Below are 22,924 nucleotides of genomic sequence, written 5' to 3' on the forward strand. Positions count from 1 at the left end.
CGTCACCTTAGCACCAGGCTCCCTTTTGCATCCCATCATATTGTTTACCATATGCCACGTGCTGTGACTACTTTACACACGTTGAGTCACTTAATCCTCCTACAAGCCTACCTGCAAGATAGGGAGGGTTTTTATTTCCATTTACAAATTATTTTCACGTGGTAATTGAGGCAGGGGAGTGGGGGAGAGTAAGTTACTGGCCCAAGGAAACACAGCTAGTGAATAGCAAACCCAAACCCAGGCAGTCTGGCGCCAAGGCATGGTTCATAACCACCACACTGGACCAGAGGCTGTGTGGCCTTCGGGGTGAATTGGTTGTGTAGTTACCACTGAGAATTGATTGTGTATTTGCCACCCTGGTCTTCCTTCCTCCCACCCAGCTGCCTATCATCCATGAATCAGTCAGCTCTCTTCCATTCTCCCCTACATTCTCATAAGCTCTTCGCTCTTTTCCTTAAGCATGGGAGATGTGGGCTAGGGGAAGAAGACTCAACTAATGGTTTTGGGGGGGAATACTTAAGATCTGAAGTTGGCCAAGGAAATGTCATACTTGGTTCCTTTCTGGGTGGCCTCCATGGTGTTATAATGTTCATTTGACAGAATGGTCTGTAACCATCCAGACACTGGATAGACATTATTTCACACTAAAAATAATGTGAAAGAAATTGGTTTTATTTGGTGTCAATATCAACACATATCTTTTGAAGCTCTATATTTTCCTAAGCACTAGTGTAAGAGACAGTGTAATGAGAACAGTGTGCTTTTATAAAATATTTTAAACTTATGGTTTTAATTAATTGCCTCAGGTTAAAAAATTGAGCTGAAGCCTGACTGATTGTATAACTTTAATATTTGAAAAATTTTATCCAGAAATGAACTTAATACAATACAGATTTGTACAAAAAAGACAGACTGTTAAAAACTTTTGATCATACAGACAAAAATATGATTAAGCAAAGATTTAAAAGGGACAGGACATTTTGTAAATACTGATAAATATAGCACAATGCTTTAATTTACTGTTGCAGATATAAAAATCAAGAATTCCTTAAAGATTATATTAAAAAAAGCAACTACATGAATTTTCTAGCTATTTAAATTAAGGAAATAGAACAGTAGTGGTTTTTTTTTTTAAGAAAATGAGGTATTATTACACTGTAAACCAAAAACAACATAAATAAATAAAGGCAATTTGTAATTAAGTGATAAATGGTTACAAATTTCAACTTAATAACAACAGACAACAATAATTTTCTAGTTACTTATGGACTTTGTCATTTAAAAATTTGGCTTGCTTGTGTACTTATTTAAAAGTGACAGAGCTACCGATATACAAGCACATCATTAAACATGCAGACCAAGCCAACACAATTTTTCCGTCTCTACCAAATAAAAACTCTGTTTACATTTTATTTAAAACACTTAAATCTGATTTCTTATACATGATTCATTTGTGCTTATTAGTAAGTAGTAACCTACATTAAACATCTTACGCTCTAGTTCTAGCAGTGTAACAGAGAAGCAGTTTTACTTGCATATGGATTAAAAACAGAGCAAACAAAACCAACAGGCCTTTAACTCTCTTAGGCTTTTCCAAGATTTTTAAGAAGAAAAATCCTTTCCATGGTATACCTAGTGGAAAACCAGAGTCACTGTCATCACAAAGAGAACAGTAAGCTCAGTAATTCCTGTTCCTCGAGGATTCGGAATTGGCTCAAGCATTACAGGAGTACCAGCTGATCCATTCCTCCACCCTAAAGAATTCTGCTGGTTGGGTGTAGGAAGCATAGCAATAAGGAAACAGCGTAACTAAGAAAAAACTGGGGGACAGTATTATTTGCCTGTGAACCATATGCTGGTACTAAATGCTGGCTTCGTTATTATTGCAAATGTACCTCCAGAGTTTCTTGAAGGAAAGCTATCAGAATATAATAGAGAAGTCTTGATTTGGAAATATTTGTACCATGCCAATAAAACTGCTTCATTTGCTGTAAATAAAAAGAAAACCATTTACAGTCTGACTTAAAATGTGGTTTCTTTTTACGTGCTACTTGTTGAGAAACTCCAAAAAGAATACTTTTGAATTTACTACATTCAGAATCCAGTGAAATACAAACATTTTGGCCAAAATGCTGAACTTTATTTTGATACCAGGCTACATCATTTTGACACAGATGTTATTATTGTATTCACTTTTGTCAAATATCTTATCCTAGCCTTTCCCCAAAATTTGTGTTTCAGTACAACTGGTGTTCAAAAAATATTAGAAGTAAGCCTTGTACATCAATCAAAGTATATATAAAAACAGTTCTTTTCTTTTGTGCTTGTAATTGACTTAATTTATCAACAGTTAGTTAGATCTGATATCCCCTCTAATGTCCTGACCCTTAAGAAGAAATGATCATTATACAAATATTACAGAATACTCAAAGTAACTAGTTTACTGCCAATGTGCATGCAGACTAACATTACTTAAAAGAACGGAACCTCGAATCCAATTAGTCTGAAAATAGTTAACACTCTTGTACATTCATCTTTATTGATTTGTAAAAGCTGTATACACATCTAAAACCCTGAATTTATTTTGTAAAAATAAATCTTTTAGCAATAAATGGCACTATCAAAATCCCATTATTCTCAGGCTATTATGTAGTTATTTACATGCTTTTCAGCAACAGTTGAAAAGAATCTTATAGGACCAAAGCCAGTATATCAAAACAAAAACAAAAACAAAAACAAAAACCCTGTAAACTGCATTTATACTGTTGTCGTTTACCTCTATATGAAAATATGGCTACATGCCTCACGTGAACGAGAACAGAACTGTGTGCTTTGCCACTGTGAGCCAGCAGCACAGTCTGCCATGGGGCCCCGCTGGGCTCCACTACACGGTAGGGCATTCCTCACTGGGCTTTGCTTTCCCAGTGGAACACCTGTGCAGAACGACCTATGGAGAATCATAAAGTGCTATAAAAAAGAGGGCCTAGACCCACACCTGTCTCTGCCATCTGGTCTTTTCTTCACTCAAGCAATTTCTGTGTTTTTAGAAAATCATGCCTCCCCCACTAAACATATTTTATATTTGATTTTTAAAAAATCAGTATCTTTAAGTTGGTGAGCTTTGTCAAGGTGTTGTGAGACAGAGACATGAAAAGGTTAAAGGCACAATAAGAGGGAAGTGAATGCTACATATAAAATATATTTCAAGTCTTCTAGGTTACTCAAGTCCAAAACCTTCTGAATTTGAAATTCCAATGATCAATTTCTGTTTTAGGTCCTTTTTGCTCTTGTAGGGAGGAAGGCAAAGTTGATTGAAGCAGGTGTGGGCCACAGGCAACCTAGGGAAAAAATTTTTTTTTAGAGATACTAAGTCTCAAAATGCATACAGTTTAAGCGCTAAGCTACTGTCAAACACGGCCAAGTCAAACCTAGCTTGCTATTGCCAAGAGGTGGCTCATGAATTCATGAATTCTCACTGAACAGATACTTACAGAGTTCTTGCTATGTTTCGGCACCGTTGTTCTAGACACAGGGGTGGGTTTACCCTGTGCTCATGCGAACCTTGCATCCTAGAGGCGTTACTGTTGGAGGCAGATCTGAATTTGAATGCTGTCCCTGACTTACTGGCCATGGGATCTTGTCCGAGTGGCTTCATGACTCTGTATCTCAGTCCTTGTTACCACGGCAGGCTCAACTATCCAAGTGGGTTGTTCAGTAGAAGATTTAAAGAGCTATGTGCATAAAATGGCCAGCAGAATGGTGGATAATACAACTGCTATAATTATTTCAGTCTTGACTGTCCAAAAATAATAAAAAAGGACATTACTGGATACCTGACGCCCATGCTTTCAGGGCCGCCACCCTCAGGCAAATGCGGCCTTCATCCTCCAGATCTTCTGGACCAGCCCTGGTCTTGGCCCTGATGACACTGTTTATCTTCACTCTAGACCACTACCCTTTCCCTAGGCCCCTCCTTCAGACTTTATGAACTTCACAGCATCAGAAGGGCCATCAGAGAAGTTAGTGAAAAAGAAAACAGGAAATGTGCCAGGGAAAAGGAGAACATTTTTAAAAGAAAAAAGAAGTTTGTAGGATTAAAAGACTTAAAACTGTCATAATCAGTTTGCATTTATTGTTTGGTCTACAACAAGTGTTTTTATATGCAGTGTTTCATGTAAGCCTCAAAGCAACCTAAAAAGTACTTTTTGTTATCCTCATTTTACTGATAAGGGAAACTAAACATGGGAACATACAGGTTAAGTAATCTGTTCAACACTACGGAGCTGGTAAAGTTGTAGACCTTTGATAATCAAACCCAGATCAGTCAGACCTCACATCAATACTGTTACCATGTAAAAATTTAACATTCTTATTTAACAAAAATCTAGTGGATCTACAATGGTGATGTACATATCTTTGATGGACAACTATATTTCATCTATGTGAATGTCCTACTGCAAATCCTAGAGTTGTGGAAGATTCATGACTAAACCATGGATGCTTACAAAAATACTCTCTGAAATAACAATAGGAAAAGTTTAGATGTGATATCACTTTTATATTAAACTACATTACTCACATTACTCTATTTATTTACTTATTTTTAAGGTAGGCTCCTTGTTGGGTGAGGTAAGCTCCACAGCCCAATGTGGGGGTTGAAATCATGACACTGAGATCAAGACCTGAGCCAAAATCAAGGAGCATTTAACTGACTGAGGCACTCAGGCATTCCCCCAGGTTACTCTTCTTAAATTGACAAAATTTTTGTTACTCAATATCCTGAAAAATTAATTTCTGTTATATAAATAAGTCTATAACCCTTAAAAAACTTCTTTTTAAAAAATATTTTATCTATCTATTTGAGAGAGAGAGTGCAAGTGAGAGAACACAAGCAGAAGGAGCAGCAGAGGCAGAGGAAGAAGCAGACTCCCCGCTGAGCAGGGAGCCTGATGCGGGGCTCGATTCCAGGACCCTGGGATCATTACCTGAGCTGAAGGCAGCCGCTTAACTGACTGAGCCACCCAGGCACCCCCCAAAAAAGCTTCTTTTGAATTTTTTTCATTTTTGGTCTTTAATTATAAATCTTATTTAGACATTTCTTAATGTATGTGTGTGTGTGAATATATATATAATATATATGTATGTATATAAATATTTGTTTTGTATTTTAATATAATGTTGATGTTGAAATATTCATTCAAGAAACATTAATTGAACACCTAATATGTGTGTGGCTATTTGAAAAATATAAAGATGTATTAGGCATGACCTCTGCCTTGAGGGGCTAAATGACTAAGATAAAGGTACAAGATGCTAAGTGACATATGATTTCTATAAAATATTTGAGGAGTACATCAAAGGAACAATGATTTTTTACTTTACCGAGGAAGTTGATGTGAAAATGGATCTTTAAGGAGGGGTATAACTTTCTTGGGTAGAGAGACCCCAACTGAATATCATATATTAAGAGAACCACTTTAAAGTATGAAAGAAGGAAAGGACAAATGTGTTGAAGGAGTAGAAAAATAGCCTGCTAACTAAAGCCTGGGACAAGAAAGGGAAACTGCTATGTAATCTTGGGGAGAAAACTATAAAGCTTTATCAGACAGGCTCTAGATTCTAGAGCCTCCACTGAAGGAGAACAGTAAAGCTATTATGGCCCAAGGAAATACCATGAACAAAGCAGTGTTAAGGAAAATGAATTTAATAGATAAAATAATTTAAAAAGGAAGAATCTGAGCAAGTAGACCAGGAAGAAGGCTATTTCAAAAAGCGAGGAAGGAGACAAAAAACAACTCCAGCAGGGTGGTGGCCATGGAAAAGGAAAGGGCCGAGTCCAGGTCTAAAATGAAAGGAAGAGCTGATAAAGCTCAGGGAGTGAATTGGGTGGGAGAAAAAAATGATTCGAATAAAAGCAGCGTCTACTCAAATCAGCTTTAAAAATTATAAGATGTTTGGGAAAACAAGTAGATCAGTGTTAACCCATCAATAATATTAGAAAGCAAAGCCATCATTATTACTTTCATATGCAAAGTGTACTAGATTTACAAAAGAAGGACTACTATTAGAGGATTTCTTGTACTAATCGTAATTCAAGCCAAAAAACTCACCTTAATATTTTTAATAAAAAACACCTTTAAATAAAAATGACATTATACAATGTACTACTAAAAGCCAGCTAGATTCTAAAAGAGACTACAAAAGCAGTCGATTTAGCAAAGTAAAAAGTTGATAGAATTATTACTATTGGTAAGTCTCAAAAATGAACAGAGAACTTTAATACATATACTTTCTACTCTCTCATTTCAAGGTTGTATTTACTCCCAAGATATTTTTGCTACAAAAATGACTTCTGATCTAAAGAATCCTCTAATCCCAAACAAATATGTTGTTGTTGTTGTTATTATTAGCAAAGCTTGCAGATTAAAAAAATAAAATTACAATCTGGAAATTTACCAGTTAGTGGAAGTTTCATTCTTTGAGATTTTAAAGTTCAAGTCAGCCATTCCTCCTACAGGTACTCTGTCACTTCCTGTAGTAAAATGTAGCAACTTCTTTTGAAGATCAAGAGGAAATCCAAGCACAACATCCCAGAAATATCTAGAGAACACCAAAGGAAATTTATACAAAATGTCTTGTCAAAAATTCTGCAGATCATAATAAAGTAACATAAAGTAAGCTCTAAGGAATAAAACTCCCTTAAACATACGCAATAGCCCTTAATGTGAAGTTAAGGAACGGCAAGCTTCTATATATGAATCAGATTCTTGACTAACATTATTATGAAAGCAACCTATTTTTTTTAACATCTTAATTTTATTTTTTTTAGTATTCCAAGGTTCATTGTTTATGCACCACACTCAGTGCTCCATGCAATCCATGCCCTCCTTAATACCCACCACCAGGCTCACCCACCACCCCACAACCCTCCCTTCCCAAACCCTCAGTTTGTTTCTCAGAGTCCATAGTCAGTGACCTATTTTTTTTAAAGTAGGCTCAGTGCCCAGTGTGGAGCCCAGTGCCATGCTTGAGCTCACCACCCTTAGATCAGGACCTGAGCTGAGAGGAAGAGTCAGATGCTTAACCAACTGAGCCACCTAGGCACTCCAAAGGTAACATCTTTATAGAATTATAAAAGTAGTTAAACAGTAGATGATACAAAAGCCATTTTTCTCCTATATAATTTACAAGTTTTATTTTTATTTTTTTCAGCACAGTGCCAGTAAAATGCTATTTGTAAGTAGAGCATCCCCAAATTCTAGAACCGAAGTCATTTTTTAAAAAAGCAAAATCTTGGGGCACCTGGGTAGCTCAGTAGGGTAAGTCTAACTCTTAAATTCAGTGCAGGGTTATGAGATCAAGCCTCATGTTGGGCTCTGCACTGGGTGTGGAGCCTGCTTAAGATTCTCTCTCTCCCTCTCTCCGTCCCTGCCCCACCCTAGCTCCCCGCCATCTCTTTCTAAAAATAGATTAAAAAAAAATCTCTATACTTTTGTAGAGACTTATTTATATCACTTTCTCCCAAGGGGATTGCCAAGTGCTTTCTCATATTTAATATTCTCATGTTACTTTCTAAAGATAAAATAAGACAGGGTGGGACTACGATATTTCAGCTAACTTATACAAACAGGCCCCACTCTCTCATTCCCCCTCCGGCAATCTCGGTCTCAGCAGCGGGATGTGCTGACCTTATCGTTAGGTCTGTTTTTGCGTAGCCATCGTACTGAGTACTTCTCTGCAGAGCGTGCATGTCCAGTTCCGGACTTCCACAGACCAGAATTTCAACTTCTTCTGGGCGAAGCAGCTGCCAAGAATTATTTTCCAAAAATAATAATATAAAGTGATTAAATAAATGAAAGTGAACTGTCTTCACTGAATCGAATGATAAGACACATGACTTCTTTATAGTAAATCGTCATTTTTATTAAGGAAAAAAAAATCTCCATTTTAGTTTTCTACTGAGGTTAAGATATTTTTGCTTCTGAAAGTTTATAAATCTTGTCAAACTATTAGGCTCTCCCTTTTGCAAACAGTAATTAGCAGTTTGCCAGAAAAATAAGCAGATGACTAAGCATGAATTCAAATGAGAACTCTTCCCTGCCCCTGCCCCCCCGCCCCCGCCCTCGCCCTCGCTCCCCCCAAGCCTGCTTGAAACTCTCAGCTATTCCAGCCTCCTTCCAGTATCCCACACGCCTCCTAGGTGCACTGCAAAGTCTGGGTACTTGGTTATAGTCCTCCTGGTGTAGTTCACTGGGTTTTTCACCTACGTAAGTTGTCTCTCACCTAAAGAGATTAAAACTTAAGAGCAGAGACCACGCTGTGCCATTTCATTTTTATTTTCCCTCCTCCACCCCCACAACTAAAAAACCTAATTAGAGCTCAATAAAGTGCTCCTTTTTCAGCAATGCTTTTAACAACAAATAAGGGACAAAGGTTACCTTAAAACCAGCTCTCTCCTGTAATAGTATCTCAAATGGAAGACCTTACTCCAAACGTTCATACTAAAACTGAGGGGGAGATACACGTGGCCTGACAGAGCGCCCCCTGCAGAACTGGTGCAGAGAGCAGGGCTTCATTAGAAGACTTTGCCTGAGTTTTCTCTGACACAGTGTTCTGAATGGCAGATGACCCACCTTCACATGGCTAAGGCATGTCCAACCAACCAGAGTGCATCATGACTCTGAGGACAAACTACTTCCTACGGGCAAAAGGTAACTCAGAGTTGCAGCAGGAAGCAGTTATAGATACGTTCCTTAGTCAGAAGTTGTGGCTTCGGCCAGGCAGTTTACCTATAACTCTGTTTTCTGTGCTTTGTTCCTTGAGCCTATGGGGATCTCGTCATCTAACCTTAAGGAAAATTCTTAAAACCCCAAAAGACATAGTATAAGACAGAGCCCAAAGAAGGGAAAAGGGAGTTGACTGGTCTTTTCTCCCATTAGAGAATTAAGGCCGAAGGAGAAAACTATTTTTTATTTCTAGCTCTACCTTCAAAAAGTAAAAAAACTTCTATTTTAGAAGCTTATCTATTTCAGGACTTATTTGTCAATATTACAGTATTACAAAATCTAACCAAAAGCACAATTTAGTTTTAAACTCACCATCAGGGCATTTGAAGCACACACACTATGAAATCCATAATAAAAGGCAGCAAACTGCTTATAGATGGATTTGTTGAGAAGAAAGTCAATATAAAGCTGCACATATTCTGGAAGGCAATTTTACATCCATTAGATAGTAAAAGTAAATGGTAAACATTCAGGCATTTCAACTAAGAAATGCTGTCTCCTCATTGAGGAAGGTATGTGCTTTGGTGAGTGCTGTGAAGTGTGTAAACCTGGTGATTCACAGACCTGTACCCTTGGGGATAAAAATATATGTTTATAAAAAATAAAAAATTTAAATAAATAAATTAAAAAAGAAATGCTGTCTCCTTACCTTTCCTATTTTGATTGGTAACTGGAATTTTATCACCACCTGGCTTTAAATTGTAGGATTTAATGATTCCAAATTCTTCTTGAAAAACCTGTTGGGATATTCCAACACAACATATTTATTGGTATGGTTAATATAATAATAGGCTTCAACGAACAGGTTTGTATAAATTTAAGAACAGCCCCCCCCCCCCCCAATCTACAAACTACGGGGACTTAACCCTCTCTGTTGAGCACAGTTGAATACCTTACTTCTGTTCGTCAACTTGTATGGCCATTTAGGTGATACTCAGGACTTAGGAGCTGTGTGGATTACTCTGACTTACATTTCCCAATTACTGTTAGGGGAGAGGAAATGAGACCATTTTGGTCTGATCCACTAGTTTCTGCTCCTAACTTCTTGTGCTAAAGCTACAAGAGAGGCTTATTTTTAGAAGCTGAAAAGCTCTGAGGAAGTAGCTGAGCCAAGGGCATATGACAGGTGCCTAGCAGAGTACCTGCACCCTGGGGAGCTTCTTTAGGCACTTTCCTTCACTGGTCATCTACATGGGTCTGCTGTACTCTCTGTGCTTTATCAGGTTAAGAGCCCTTATGATAAGGGATGGTGTGTGTTAATCACAAACCACAGATTAATCCTTGTTCATCTGTTCTAATGATAGGTGTTGAATAACAAATGGCATTTTCACATATGAAATAATGGTTAACAGAAAGTTATTTGCCCTGAACAGTACCTGGAACGTTGAGAAGAAATCTTCTTCAACATTGCCTTCATAGGATAGGAGTTCACTTAACCCATGGGCCAACTCCTGTAAAAAGATATACATTACCTGTGTTTTTAATCCAATATTACTACCTAAAATAGTTGAGCAGATCTACCATAGTGAACTCACATGTGAAATAGAGTAGATACGCTCTTTCAGATTTTGAACTAAAGATAATATTTGGGATATATTTTTCCAGGGCACAAAATGTTTGTTAATGATTTCTACCATGTGAAAGGCTTGAAAAACTCACTGGGAAAAGTCATGTAAGAGGAAAACATCCAGTTCAAATGAGAGAGGCATAACCCTGGGATCTGTTCTGATGCAGCAAGAGAAGAGCACAGTCTCCATCATAATTCACTGCCATCAGCAACATTATTATTTATGAATTCGTAGTATTTATCAACGTACATTCTTCAAAAATCTGTTGTCTTAGGATTCATCTTTTAAGTATAAAAACACACAGTTCATACATGTTAAGTGGTTTCTACATTTAAGTTACAGTGCCTGTCTCTCTCCCCCAAAAGTTGGGAACAGTGGAAGAAGTATTTTCCTATAACTCATGTTATCCATGAACAAAGATTTACAAACAGAAAAATTGACCCAATATTTAAAAATATTTTTCAGGTTTTATGAAAAAAATTAAAGTTTTTAGTTATTTTAAATTAGTAGAGGAAAAGGTAAACAGCATAAAATGTTATATACTTATATACTTAAAAACATAATACATTTTTCATTCTGTTAAAACCAGAAATCTTTATATAAATCTAGGCTGGCACAGTTGGCATAATGCTTCAATTATTAATAAAAATCATGAGTGCTGAAAATTATAATTGGGAGTTTGCAGTTTTTAAGAATGCCACAGACTAGCAGGTGAACCCAGGGGAACAGATTTACCATCATCTTTCACAGATGAAATTTTTAAAGACAAAATACAAAGTCAATAGGTTATGAAGTTATATATTTAGATCTGTTTTTATTTGGGACTATAGGCCCTTTATTTCCAGACTTTGTATTTTCAAGCCCCTATTTTTGTTGAGTTTTTTTTTTTGTTTGTTTACCTATACTGTCAATCTTAGACTCTTAACTATAATGTTATTTCTAAAATACTATTAATATCCGTATAAACTTTTTATCATTTTGTAAACCTGTAACTGAATAAAGAGTGTGTGAATATATGAATACAGTTTTTGCACAGCATTTGAGTTCTCTGCCTGGTCTTATTTAATACAATATATCTGGGAGTGATAGTCGCTGATTCAAGGATATGCTCGAGGCTCCTCTGTTCTCATCTAAAACCCTGAAGTGTAATTTTCACAAAGCTGTGGTTGGGAAGATTTCTTATTGTTGCCACAGAACAATCCCACTGGTTTGTCTAAGGAAACAGTGGAATATTACTGCATTTATTAGCATCACAATATAGGAATCTTGATTTATTACTAAAGGGCCAACATAAGAAAACGAAATTAACACAGTGAAATCTTCAGCTCCATAATATAAAAAATATTTCAGTGTAGTCATTCATAAAATACCCATTATTAACTAAAAAAAAAAAAAAAAGCTGGCTCTAAATGAGCCAAATTTGAATAGTTTTAATCATAAAATTAGGCATTTTATTGGCAAAAACCGGTAATAAAATTAGAAAATTGGTAAAAATTTTGACAGAAATTTAATATATGCAATTAAAAAATTACAAAAATCTAAAATGAGATGGTAACTCAGATACTAGTGTATTCCTTACATTTTACATGTAAGAAAAGTAAGTGAATAATCCAGAGTCATAGCTAGGATGTTGCAGATATAAGACTACAGAAAAGAGAACTTTGTTTTTTGTGGTTTTTAAAAAGATTTTATTTATTTATTTATTTATTTATTTATTTATTTATTTATTCATTTGAGATAGAGAGTGAGAGCATGAGCTGGGGGCAGTGAGAAAGGGAGAAGCAGTTTCCCCACTGAGAAGGGAGCCTGACTGCAGGGCAATTCCAGGATCCTGGGATTGTGACCTGATCGATGCTTAACAGACTGAGCCACCCCGGCGCCCTGAACTTTCAGTTTCTTAATCAGAGCCTGCTCTGTTAACTTGTGCACTCTCATATCATACTATTTTTTTAAACTATTAAGTCATTTTTGATTTGTTTTGTTTTTTTGAGAGTGTGCATGCTCCAGCAGCAGGGGGTGGGAGTAGGGGGAGTGGGGTAGGGGTGGTGGTGCAGGCAGAGGGAGAGAGAGAATCTTAAGCTGGTTCCACACCCAGCACAGAGCCACTTGGGGCTTAATCTCATCACCCTGAGATCACCTGAGCCAAAATTAAGGGCCAGATGCCCAACTGACTGAGCCACCCAGGCACCCCACTATTAAGTCTTAAAAAATGTAGATTTATGCCCTTAATTGAAGATATCCTAAACCAACTTCCAAAATGTGTCTGATATCAAACCTCTGGGGAGTATGAAGAAGAGTTTCCTAACCAAATATTTTCTGGAGAGATTTCTCAACTCAACAGGAAGTCACCAACCCTACACCAAACTCACTGGATCATTAAAACACAGGGATATTTAGTAGGAATACTTAGCAAAAGAGATTCTCCCCATCTAGGCTATTTGCTAAAGATATCACCGAGAATTTCTGCTGACCAACAGTACCAAACTGAGCTGTAAAAAACATTATTTTAGGGGACTGTCAGAAGAATATGTATAGAATCCACTCCTCTACTAAATTTTAATCTTTGATTATATTTGATGATGAGAAATCTAATTTCTGAGGAGAAGAATGTTATAAGAGACAGTACCACGAAATTCATTTGTTGCATTTATTTTAGAGATTTTTTTGCAGATACTGTTACTGATACTGCATAGTATCATCTTAATAAGAATCCACAGATGTAATCAATTACTAAGGGCTTTATTATCTCATTTAATTGCCCCATATATAAGTTTTGCTATCCCATTGATCACATAAGGAAACTTGAGCTCAAAAAGATTAAATAACTTAGCCAAGTTCACAGAGCTAGTAAGTGGCAGCCTGGATTCTAATCTGTTTCTCTCTCCTTCAAAGTCTGTTCTGCTGTGCTGTAAGAGCTTAGGAGGGCAGCAAAGTGGGTGATATCTCTCTGTGAGGAAGAAGAAAACTAGATGAAAAAGGTGATGGGTTACATAGATAGAGAGAAACTCTACTTAAAAATAAGAACAGCATTAGATGGAGAAAGACTTCAGGTGGAAGAGAGATGATTTATCATTAAGGAGTAAGCATTAAGGAATAAGCTAATAACGTTATACTTACAGGCATAATTTGACACAAGTCGTCAGTGGTCACACTGCAGATGCCTACTGGTATATTTTGATCACTAGGAATGATGGGAGGGCTCAATAATTTCTTGTAACAGCAGGGGGGGAAACGAATATCCAAGGTAATGCTGTTATAAACAGCTAGTCCCATAAGCTATGCATACTGAATGTTAAGCATTAACATAAAATCCATGACAACAAATGAGTTTTGAATTATGCATCAGTCTATTTCTTGCATACTTCTTTCAGATCTAACACAGACTTGAATTAATCCCACATACTTCCTTTTATCTTCCCTTTATTTTACACAATGTAATTCCTTGATTACCAAGTCATGTGAAAAGGGGGGGGGGTGGTTGGTAGTATTTGATGATTTCTCCAGAAAAATTTATCTAAGATCACAGCAGACAGCAATTTCAAACATTTCATAAATTATGTGACATACAAGAAAACATCTTCTAAATTTATTCTAAGTTTAAATGATGATGGTGATTTTGTAAGTAGTAGAAGCAATTTATTCAGAACTCAATGCAGAACACACTTCTAATTTCGGTGATCATTTTAACGATTTTAAAACTAAATATAGACTATATAAAGAGAGCTGAATTGAATAAACATATGGACACGGACACACACACACACACACACATGCTATTGATAGGCTAACATGACAATTGCTCTCTTACGGAAATACTTGGAAGGCCTTTATTACTTGGAGTGTACACAAAGTGTTCAGGTTAAAAGCTACAGATGTTGTCTATATAAACCCTGCCCAGTTATATTTTATTTATTAGTTTTATGGTAGAATGTAAGTCATCCATTTGCTGAAAGAGGGGTTTTAAATGTTTTATTTCAGCTGTGAAATAAAGATTATTATATCAAATTACTAAGAAAGTCATTAAGTTTATAGGCTCAAAAGGAAATCTAAACATATGGGCTGGATAAATTACTGAAAATTATTTTAAAAAATTGGAAGATAATGAGTATTTCAATTTGCCAAGGCAGAATGAAAGTTAATAGTAACTTAAGGAATAAACAGATATATTATTTTATAGGTAACTATATCAACAGAAACTGAGTAGTGTATTCAAGGGAAAGATACTGAAAAGGAGATCTAATATGCTTCCATACTTGTGATAATAGCTACAATGACAGTGACCATAATACTATGATGGTTACCATTTATGATTATCTACCACAGTGACAAGTTCTAAGCATTTTTCATTAAAAATTTTTTAAAAATTATAACTCTAAAGGCAGGTCTTTTGCGGATGATTTGCCACAGGGTAGCTTTATATGCAGACTACAAGGTTTCATTTCACACTAAGTCAGTCCGTGCTGGCTGAAGCAAGGACGAGATGGAGGATGGGGCAATCCTGCTGGACCACTGAGGCATCGGGTGGTACAAACAGGGTAGATTTTGAAAACCTTCTTTCAATCCCCCTTTTGGTAAAAGCTCTTCTAGTTTAAAAAAAAAAAAGTTATATTATGGCTCTTCATGCAATCTTTAAAACATTTTATAATTATTATTACAGGTTTCACCATAACATTTCCTGTAAACTCCAAAGTCTTACTATATTTAAAACTGAAGTATTAGGAATGCAATGTTGGCAGAACTACTAGACCAACAAATCTTTGGTCCTGAAACTGAAAGTGAATATATATACAGAACTAACTATATTTTCTCAATAGAGAATGCACATTCTCAATTTTTATTTCTCACTCTTGACAGATCTATCACCTACTTACAAGATCATAATCCATTACCAAATCCTGTGAATTATTTCCTGTGAATTTTTCCTGTGAATTATGATTTTTCAGTATCAATCTCACTTTCTATAGTTTTTTTTGTGAGTGTGCATGTGAGATAAATACATATAATAATGAGATAGTAGTTATAATCAGTTAATTTTAAATTTAATTAATTAACTTGAAATATGCAGCATGTGTAAATATGCTGAATGTGCTCGCTTTTTTGGGTAATCCTTGAATAGGAACTAATGACTACCACAAAGGAGGCTAATTAGTAAACTTATGATTTTATGGATAACAATATTCTAAAAATGCGATTTAAGCTAAGTAAGATTTAATACTGCATTATAAATATTAAAAAGTCAAAATAATCATCCAAATCTAAGCTGTGATAAGAATGTAAAGTATGACAAACATGTATCAGGGAATTCAAAAAGCTTAAAGGGTAGTGAGAAGTATTGGTGACTCAGGCCTTCAATGAAACTGAAACATTCAACAAATGATTCCTGTAGATAACACTGTAAAAACAGACGTTTAAGAATTGAGGAGCACTCCATATTATGGAACTTGGTGCTTTGGACCTTTGGACATGACGACATATGTATAATTTCAAATTAGGTTTACCATCTTAAAGTGCTGTTTTCTCCCTGCTAACCTTTCTTCTATCCACTTTCTCAATTTTACTATATCTTCCTCAGGATTTATTCCAACAAATGCAGCTGAACATTCCAAGCCCTCTCTAAGATCACTCCTGATTCCTCTGCTGAAGATGTCCTCTGTAACTCCCAGGATGCCCTCTGTTTCAATCAAGGGGCCTGCACACTCCTTTGTACCACGTCCAGGACAATGCAGCCTGGTTTCTTTCTTTTCTTTTTTTTTTTTTTAAAGATTTTATTTATTTACTGAGAGAGAGATAGCGAGAGAGATCAAGAATGAGGAGAAGGTCAGAGAGAGAAGCAGACTCCCCATGGAGCTGGGAGTCCGATGCGGGACTCGATCCCGGGACTCCAGGATCATGACCTGAGCCGAAGGCAGTCGTCTAACCAACTGAGCCACCCAGGCGTCCCTGCAGCCTGGTTTCTAACCATTCTCCCAGTCTGTGTCCTACTCTCTCTAGCCTTGTGCTAATCAGATAGAATGGTTCCATTTTTAAACCTCTACCTTTTCTGGGAAGAATACACTGACTGTTTTCTTTCTCAGAACTCCTTAGCATTTAATGTCAGAGTTATGAGTCTTTGGGAACTGGGGACCTTGAATTGGTGGTCATCTGCCCAGCTAGATGGTAAATTTTTTTTTTCAAAGATTTTATTTATTTATTTGACAGAGAGAGAGAAATTACAAGTAGGCAGAGAGTAGAGAGAGGGAAGCAGGCTCCCCACCGAGCAGAGAGCTCTGATGCGGGGCTCAATCCCAGGACTCTGGGATCATGATCTGAGCTGAAGGCAGAGGCTTATTAACCCACTGAGCCACCCAGGTGCCCCCTAGATGGTAAACTTCTTAAAGCTGGATATTTTCCCCTCCTTTAAGTTAGGTATCTCCAGTGCATGCTCACTTATTTACTATTCTCTCCTTTCTTCCACAATTGTATTTCTTAGAATTAAAAAAGTTAATGTGGCAGTTATCTTTTCCAATCTCCTACCCAATGCAGGAATGAACTCTCTACTACAACCTGATAGGAATCAGAGGATGGCACAAGGATTTGTATAATTTTAAAAATACTATACAATAATGCCATAAACTTTAAATATCCCCATTCCATTCAGTTTTAAGTTTTATGGAAGTTTCCGGATTCAAGGGCATTTTAAAGGCCTAGATTTAATTTCCACAATTTCAATTTATTAAACTAAGCAAAACAAGCACAAAGTAAAAGAACAGAAAAATAGTTCATTACAAATGGAAAAGATACTTTTAATTTTAAAAATGTCCTAATTTTCTGAGAATTCAGATAACATGTGAAATAAGAAATGACTTTATATTTAGATATTTTCAGAGAAAAATATAAAAAATTTATATTTCCTTTTAATTGAGTCTGGTGATATCATATAGCTGTGATACTGCAAATAACTGAAAATCTATTAGTAAATTTGACAAAAGTGTTAAATCCAAATAAAAGGCTTAATGTGAAAAGCTTTCCAAAATTCAGATAAAATTCAAAATCTCTAGTGTACTAGCACCTCCTAGTGGAACGGTTAAAGGATACAATTCCAACCAATCGGAATTCAGAATAGTTATCACATTTAAAACTGCTAAACCAATGGCAGTGTGAATCCTTGTGATATGTAAACATGCCTAAAAAAAAGAAACAATTTTATTAACATGACTGATTAAGAAAATCAAAGTACTAAAAATGTAGATACCACCTCCTCTATTAGAAATAAGACATTTTAGCAATAGTTCCATTACAAACCATCTTTCATGTTAAAATATATAAAATATATGCACAATGATGTGTAAGAGCATTTTACTATTTACTGGCATTCTGAACCAATGGTATAAATGGGTTAAAAACAGAAAACTAAATCAGTTGATTTTCTTTTATAAAAACGATAGTTTTATAAATTATGATGAAAATTAATTTTAGTTTATCCATGTCATCTCTATTTTCCATTGCCAGAAAGAGGTTATATATACACATATACAAAATAAAGAGTAAGAAAAATATTTAAAACTCACTTTGAAGAAAAATCTTTTATAGACACTAAGGATTAGATACTAAGGATTATATAGGTATTTTCTCTAATAAGATAAAATTTCAAAGCTTACTTTGAAATAAAAATTCTTATTTATCAAAATGGCTCAAAATCTAATGAAAGAGGCTCCAATATTTGTGGGGAGCAAGATAAAATCTTGTTTTTAAATTCTACATGTTCTTTATTTCAATGACAAATTTTCATGCGTTTGGTTTATTCAGGAAAGACAGGGATGCAGTCTTGCAAATATATACTTTCAGTCTTTATTGTGTAGGATTCCCAGTAAGATAATGAACATTTCAATCATCAGTTTGCTTACTTTTAAAAATGTAAATAACCATCCTTAAATTATTCAACATTTATGGTTGACAAAAAAAAAATCTATAAACTCATACAGCTGGTTAAAAATAACAGTGCCTACTTAATCTAACAATTATGAAGAAACACTGTTCATAAAAATTGAATACTCACCATAATCTGGATGAAAAATTTGGCGAATTAGAAGAAGGAACCATTCTTTAGTCAAGCCACCCATGTCCAAACCAGCTTCTCCTACAAATGTAACTTTCAGCTTCTTTTTTAAGTCTGCTCTTTTCCGGGTTAACTATTTGAAAAATTTATATGGTAGAGATGAACAAAGGGCAGTAAAAAGGAAATTAACTTTTTCAATTCTGGGAAATGCATTAAGCAATCTTTATTTTTATTTACAATGTCACAAAACTCACTTCCATCTGTTCATCCAATAATTTGTCAGTTACTATGTGAATTAAACATTATTATGTTTGTTGTAGAGATCAAGAGAAAGAATTAGAGGGTCAAAAACCTTGCCCAAAGTTACTGTCTCCTGGTATCATGTTGCCTCCAAGACTTTAATTTAGCAGTTTATATCATAAAATACTTAATTTCCTTTTCTTTAATTTTCATTCCTGATTTAAAAAATCACATAATGAAATTAGCCATTATCTTATAATAGCCACAAGAAGATCTGGCTGAAGCACTACACCTACATGAAGCTCCGTACAACCAAAGTATGTTTGGGCCTAAGTACACTCAACATCCCCTGGAGGTCAGACCTCTAAGTTTAAGGAGGAGTAATCTCCGGCCTGGAGAAGTTAAAATGACTCATTACACACTCAACAAGTGACAAAGGTGGGTCCAGAATCTAAGTTACACATTCAAAAACACAAAAATGCTCACTTAAGTGTTCTATATAAAATCTTTTTCTGCGGAGTTAACAACAAACCATTAATAAATGTAAATAATGAACATAAGGCTTAATTGTGAATACACAACTGATTTTAACAATGGCACCAGAGTATAAGGAAGTACACTTACTGACATACAAAAATGAAAAACAGATTACCAAGACTTTAGTAATATACCACATTGTAGAATTTATTTAAAATTTTAATCAATTAGTCCCACTTTGGAATAAATGATCTATACCTCATCAAGCGAATCACTAACCAGATGTGTCCGTCTTACTTTCATATTTAGAAATAACATGTTCATATCAGGTCTCTGTCTTCGAGATACTTTATCCACCAGACTTTGCTATTTAAAAAAGAAAGCAAACATTTTTACTTTTACTTGTATTTATACTCACTTTTGCTTTTATTTTAATTTCAATTAAAACATTTAAGCACTATAATAAAAATCATTTATATCCTTCTCTATACCATCTCTCATATAAATATTTTCATATACTCAATTATACAAATTACTATTATATACGTATTATATGTATCTTTTCATTTTGAAGCAATGGTAACGAAAGGGGGTCCAAAATGGAGGACCAAAAATAATTCACCTTCTATAGTAAAGAAAGTTGCATTACAAGTTTCCAGATGACTCATTGCTCAAATAGCAAGGCTTTTTTGTTTAATAAGTATAAACATAAAGTGGGAACACTTGAAATGAGGTATATACTACTTATGATAAACCTGGCTTAAGCTTTTTAGATATTGCATTTACTGGAAAAGCACAGTCAGTCTACTTTTAGAAAGTAATTTGTCAACATTTAGAAATATTAACAATGTTCATACCCTTTGTTTCAATAATTCCACTTCTGGGAATTCTAAACACAAAAAATATACAGTGAGATGTTCATCACAGCACTAGCTATAAAAGCAACACTTTAGAAATATATAATATACGTATCTAATGGAATATAATACAACTATTAAAATGGATGGTTGTAATTATGTAAATAATATGGAAAGTATTTAAGAAAGGTACAAGTGAAAAAAGCAGGGAACAAAAGTATATATATAAAACTGTTTCATTCTGTTGCCTTTTAAAGATATTATAGAGAAGAAATATCAAAAGAAAATTTACTAAAATATTAACAGTTTGGATATGTTATGTTTGGGTAATGGAAATGTCCGGGTAATGGAAATGTGGGTAATTTTAAAAATCTATGGTTTTTCAAAATATAAGTAATGAGTATGTAAAAAACACATTAAAAACACCTATTAGAAATATATAAGTATCATAGGAAGTCTACATGCTTATATAATTTATTCCAACTTATATAATTTAATTAAATAATTTCTATCACACTAATTCATCTTCTTTGGTAGCAAAGAAAAATTACTGTAGACTAAAGATGACATTTCAAGATATTTTAAATAATGCAGCAAAAGACTTAACTAAATAAATTAATACTACAAATCTGTATAAGGCTATGTCCATGATTTTGTAGATTACTACAATAAAACACTAATTCAGAGCACTTCATTTCTCTAATTTCCAGTTCTAAAGGCTTTTAATAGTTTTGTATTTTTTCCCCTTCTCTGGGTCCTCCCTCTGATGCTCGGACTGCTCCATAGTCCTATTGCATGGACTTACTGTCCTAACCTTATTTCCTATGTTGTACTCATATTCTAACTCCTGGAAAACCACCACACTGGAAATATCCAGCAAACAAATTTATACTAAGATGCTAATGGTAGCCAAGGCTTAGTGGCTACTCCTTCCATCAGCAATATTTAATAGAAAATGTTTGGAATGAATGAAATAATCGCTAAAAGGTAGAATTTAGATACAGTCTGATGAGGAGGTTATTTTTAGGTTGGGGAATCTCTTTGGCAGCTTCAGATACCATATAAACTCTTGTTTACATTAACTACCTATAAGGATGTCTGTCCCTTTGACAAAATAATCACCAGCCATTAATTCCAAGTGATGTGGCAGTTTACAACTTAAAATGTTGGGCAACAAGCAGAAGAACAGATAATGGCACTTAACTCTTCAGTCTCTACTCATTTGTGTCCATGCTCTGTGGAAGACAGCCTGTGACAGAGTCTACAGCTGCCACTCTCCTTTTAATTAGAAGAAAATTTCATTAAAGAAGATATTTGCTGTTTTAAGTGTGAGTGACATGGCAGAAAACTGCTCAGGGGAACTGAGATAAAATTCTAGCTTTTCAGACTTTTTTTTTTTTACAAATATAAAAAAGTTATAGCCCAAAGTAAAAAAGTTCCATAAAGGCACATGAAATTATACAAATGCAGCTAACAGAAATTGCCAAAATGCCAATATAGACTAATCTTTGAGCCAATATCTACCTGAGATTAAGTAGTAATTCTGATGCCAAATATACCTGTTTAAATTTACTTTTCAGGGAGGTAGAGTGGCTTTGGGACTCCCTTGGTACACACAGGCAATAATGTTTCTTCTAATATTCTCATAGTCAGTGTAAGCTGACTCTGGGATGTCACCAGTCACTCAAATCTTTTGTCCTGCTCTGTGATAGAAAAAAATACTCACCTTCTGGGAACTGAATTACTGAAGAATAAACTTTTCTTATTTTTTAAAGCATTTTAAAGTATTATAATTTATACTTTAGGAATGTTTTTATATTCTTGGACAAGACATGAAAATCATTTCTTTTTACTCTGAGGATCTCTTTAAGATTACTAACAACCTTCCCTATTTAAAATAGTGAGTGTCCTGAAAGCAGGTACTCAAAACATATGAGCATTGAAATGTATAGTCTATCCCTCTAATAAAAGAAAAACTGCTGACTCAGTCTGTATCTCTTAGAAAACAAACCTAACTTCCTGAGTTGTGCTGAGACACAAGGGCTGGTGGGCAGAGAAGGGGGATAAAGACAGGTCCAGAGATAAACTTCCTCCTGCTGCATGGTCTGCCTACAGCCAGTCAGACTCCTACCCCAGTTTCTGTAGGTCTCCATGCCTTTTGGTTTCCTAAGAATCCATAAAACATCTTTTACTTCTTTGGGACATATTTCTGTTTCCCAAGATTGTACATATCCTCTATTTTTTTTTTTTTTCTATTTGATTTTCTTAAAACCTAGAACACGCTGCTGTGGTTTGAGTGGTATACTCTAAGGACACCACTTGCCCTCACTGCAGTCTTCCCCAGTGCTCTGCTGGCTACCATCAAGTTCGAATATGGGACCCAGAGAATGACGCCCAACAGGTTCCCAGTACTTTGGTCTGTGAGAGGGATTTCATCTTCCTGCTCTATTTATAATATAATGAGAACCTGATGAGGGGTTATCTCTTTCCTATATCGTGAACAGGTTTAAGCACTTTTGGAGGGAGTTATAAAATGAATTTTACTTTTAACATTTCCTGATTATGCTAGAACAATTCACAAGACATTTGATTTATTTATTAAATTATTTACTGTATTGATTATAGTCAGCATAAATGTTTTTGTAGCTGGCTTACCCTTGCGATGCTTATCATCTGTTGTTCTGAGTCTCTTTGAATAATGATTTTTTTTGCAGCTATAGAAATAACGAATGGGTACTGACAGAAGGAAAACCTGCTCAACAAGTGAAAACAGAAAAAGCAAAATGGTGTATTTTTAGCAAAATTATACTAAGGGAATATCTAAGGTACCCCTCCTAACAATATAAAACATCACTTTTGTATTGTGTTTTACCATTTACAAAATGATTTTATGTGCATCATTTTTTTAATCCCCACAGCCTTGTGAAGTCCATATCATTACTAGACGTGCTGTGTGTTCAC

At 35.2% G+C, this 22,924-nt stretch overlaps 1 protein-coding gene across 4 annotated transcripts in view; it reads right to left on the reverse strand.

The window, feature by feature from the left end:
- Positions 1 to 814: 814 nt before the first annotated feature.
- The window catches only part of HECTD2 (HECT domain E3 ubiquitin protein ligase 2), a 72,463-nt gene continuing 50,353 nt past the window's right edge, over positions 815 to 22,924 (reverse strand). The window contains exons 11-21 of one of the 4 annotated variants that reach the window (XM_045068644.1): positions 22,619 to 22,715; positions 19,365 to 19,472; positions 18,390 to 18,522; positions 17,429 to 17,517; positions 13,472 to 13,630; positions 10,163 to 10,237; positions 9,436 to 9,523; positions 9,099 to 9,205; positions 7,689 to 7,804; positions 6,457 to 6,600; positions 815 to 3,338 (exon numbers count right to left, since the gene is read on the reverse strand). In XM_045068644.1, coding sequence (XP_044924579.1) covers positions 3,218 to 3,338; positions 6,457 to 6,600; positions 7,689 to 7,804; positions 9,099 to 9,205; positions 9,436 to 9,523; positions 10,163 to 10,237; positions 13,472 to 13,630; positions 17,429 to 17,517; positions 18,390 to 18,522; positions 19,365 to 19,472; positions 22,619 to 22,715 — 1,237 coding nt within the window. In that variant the 3' untranslated portion in view covers positions 815 to 3,217. Of the gene's footprint in view, positions 3,339 to 6,456; positions 6,601 to 7,688; positions 7,805 to 9,098; positions 9,206 to 9,435; positions 9,524 to 10,162; positions 10,238 to 12,494; positions 13,302 to 13,471; positions 13,640 to 17,428; positions 17,518 to 18,389; positions 18,523 to 19,364; positions 19,473 to 22,618; positions 22,716 to 22,924 lie in introns of those variants that run through there. The other 3 variants (XM_045068645.1, XM_045068646.1, XR_006603148.1) reach the window with 3 other exon arrangements.

This window comes from Mustela putorius, unplaced genomic scaffold (assembly GCF_011764305.1).
Source record: "Mustela putorius furo isolate JIRA1106 unplaced genomic scaffold, ASM1176430v1.1 tig00003909_pilon_pilon_pilon, whole genome shotgun sequence".
NCBI classification, from domain to species: domain Eukaryota; kingdom Metazoa; phylum Chordata; class Mammalia; order Carnivora; family Mustelidae; genus Mustela; species Mustela putorius.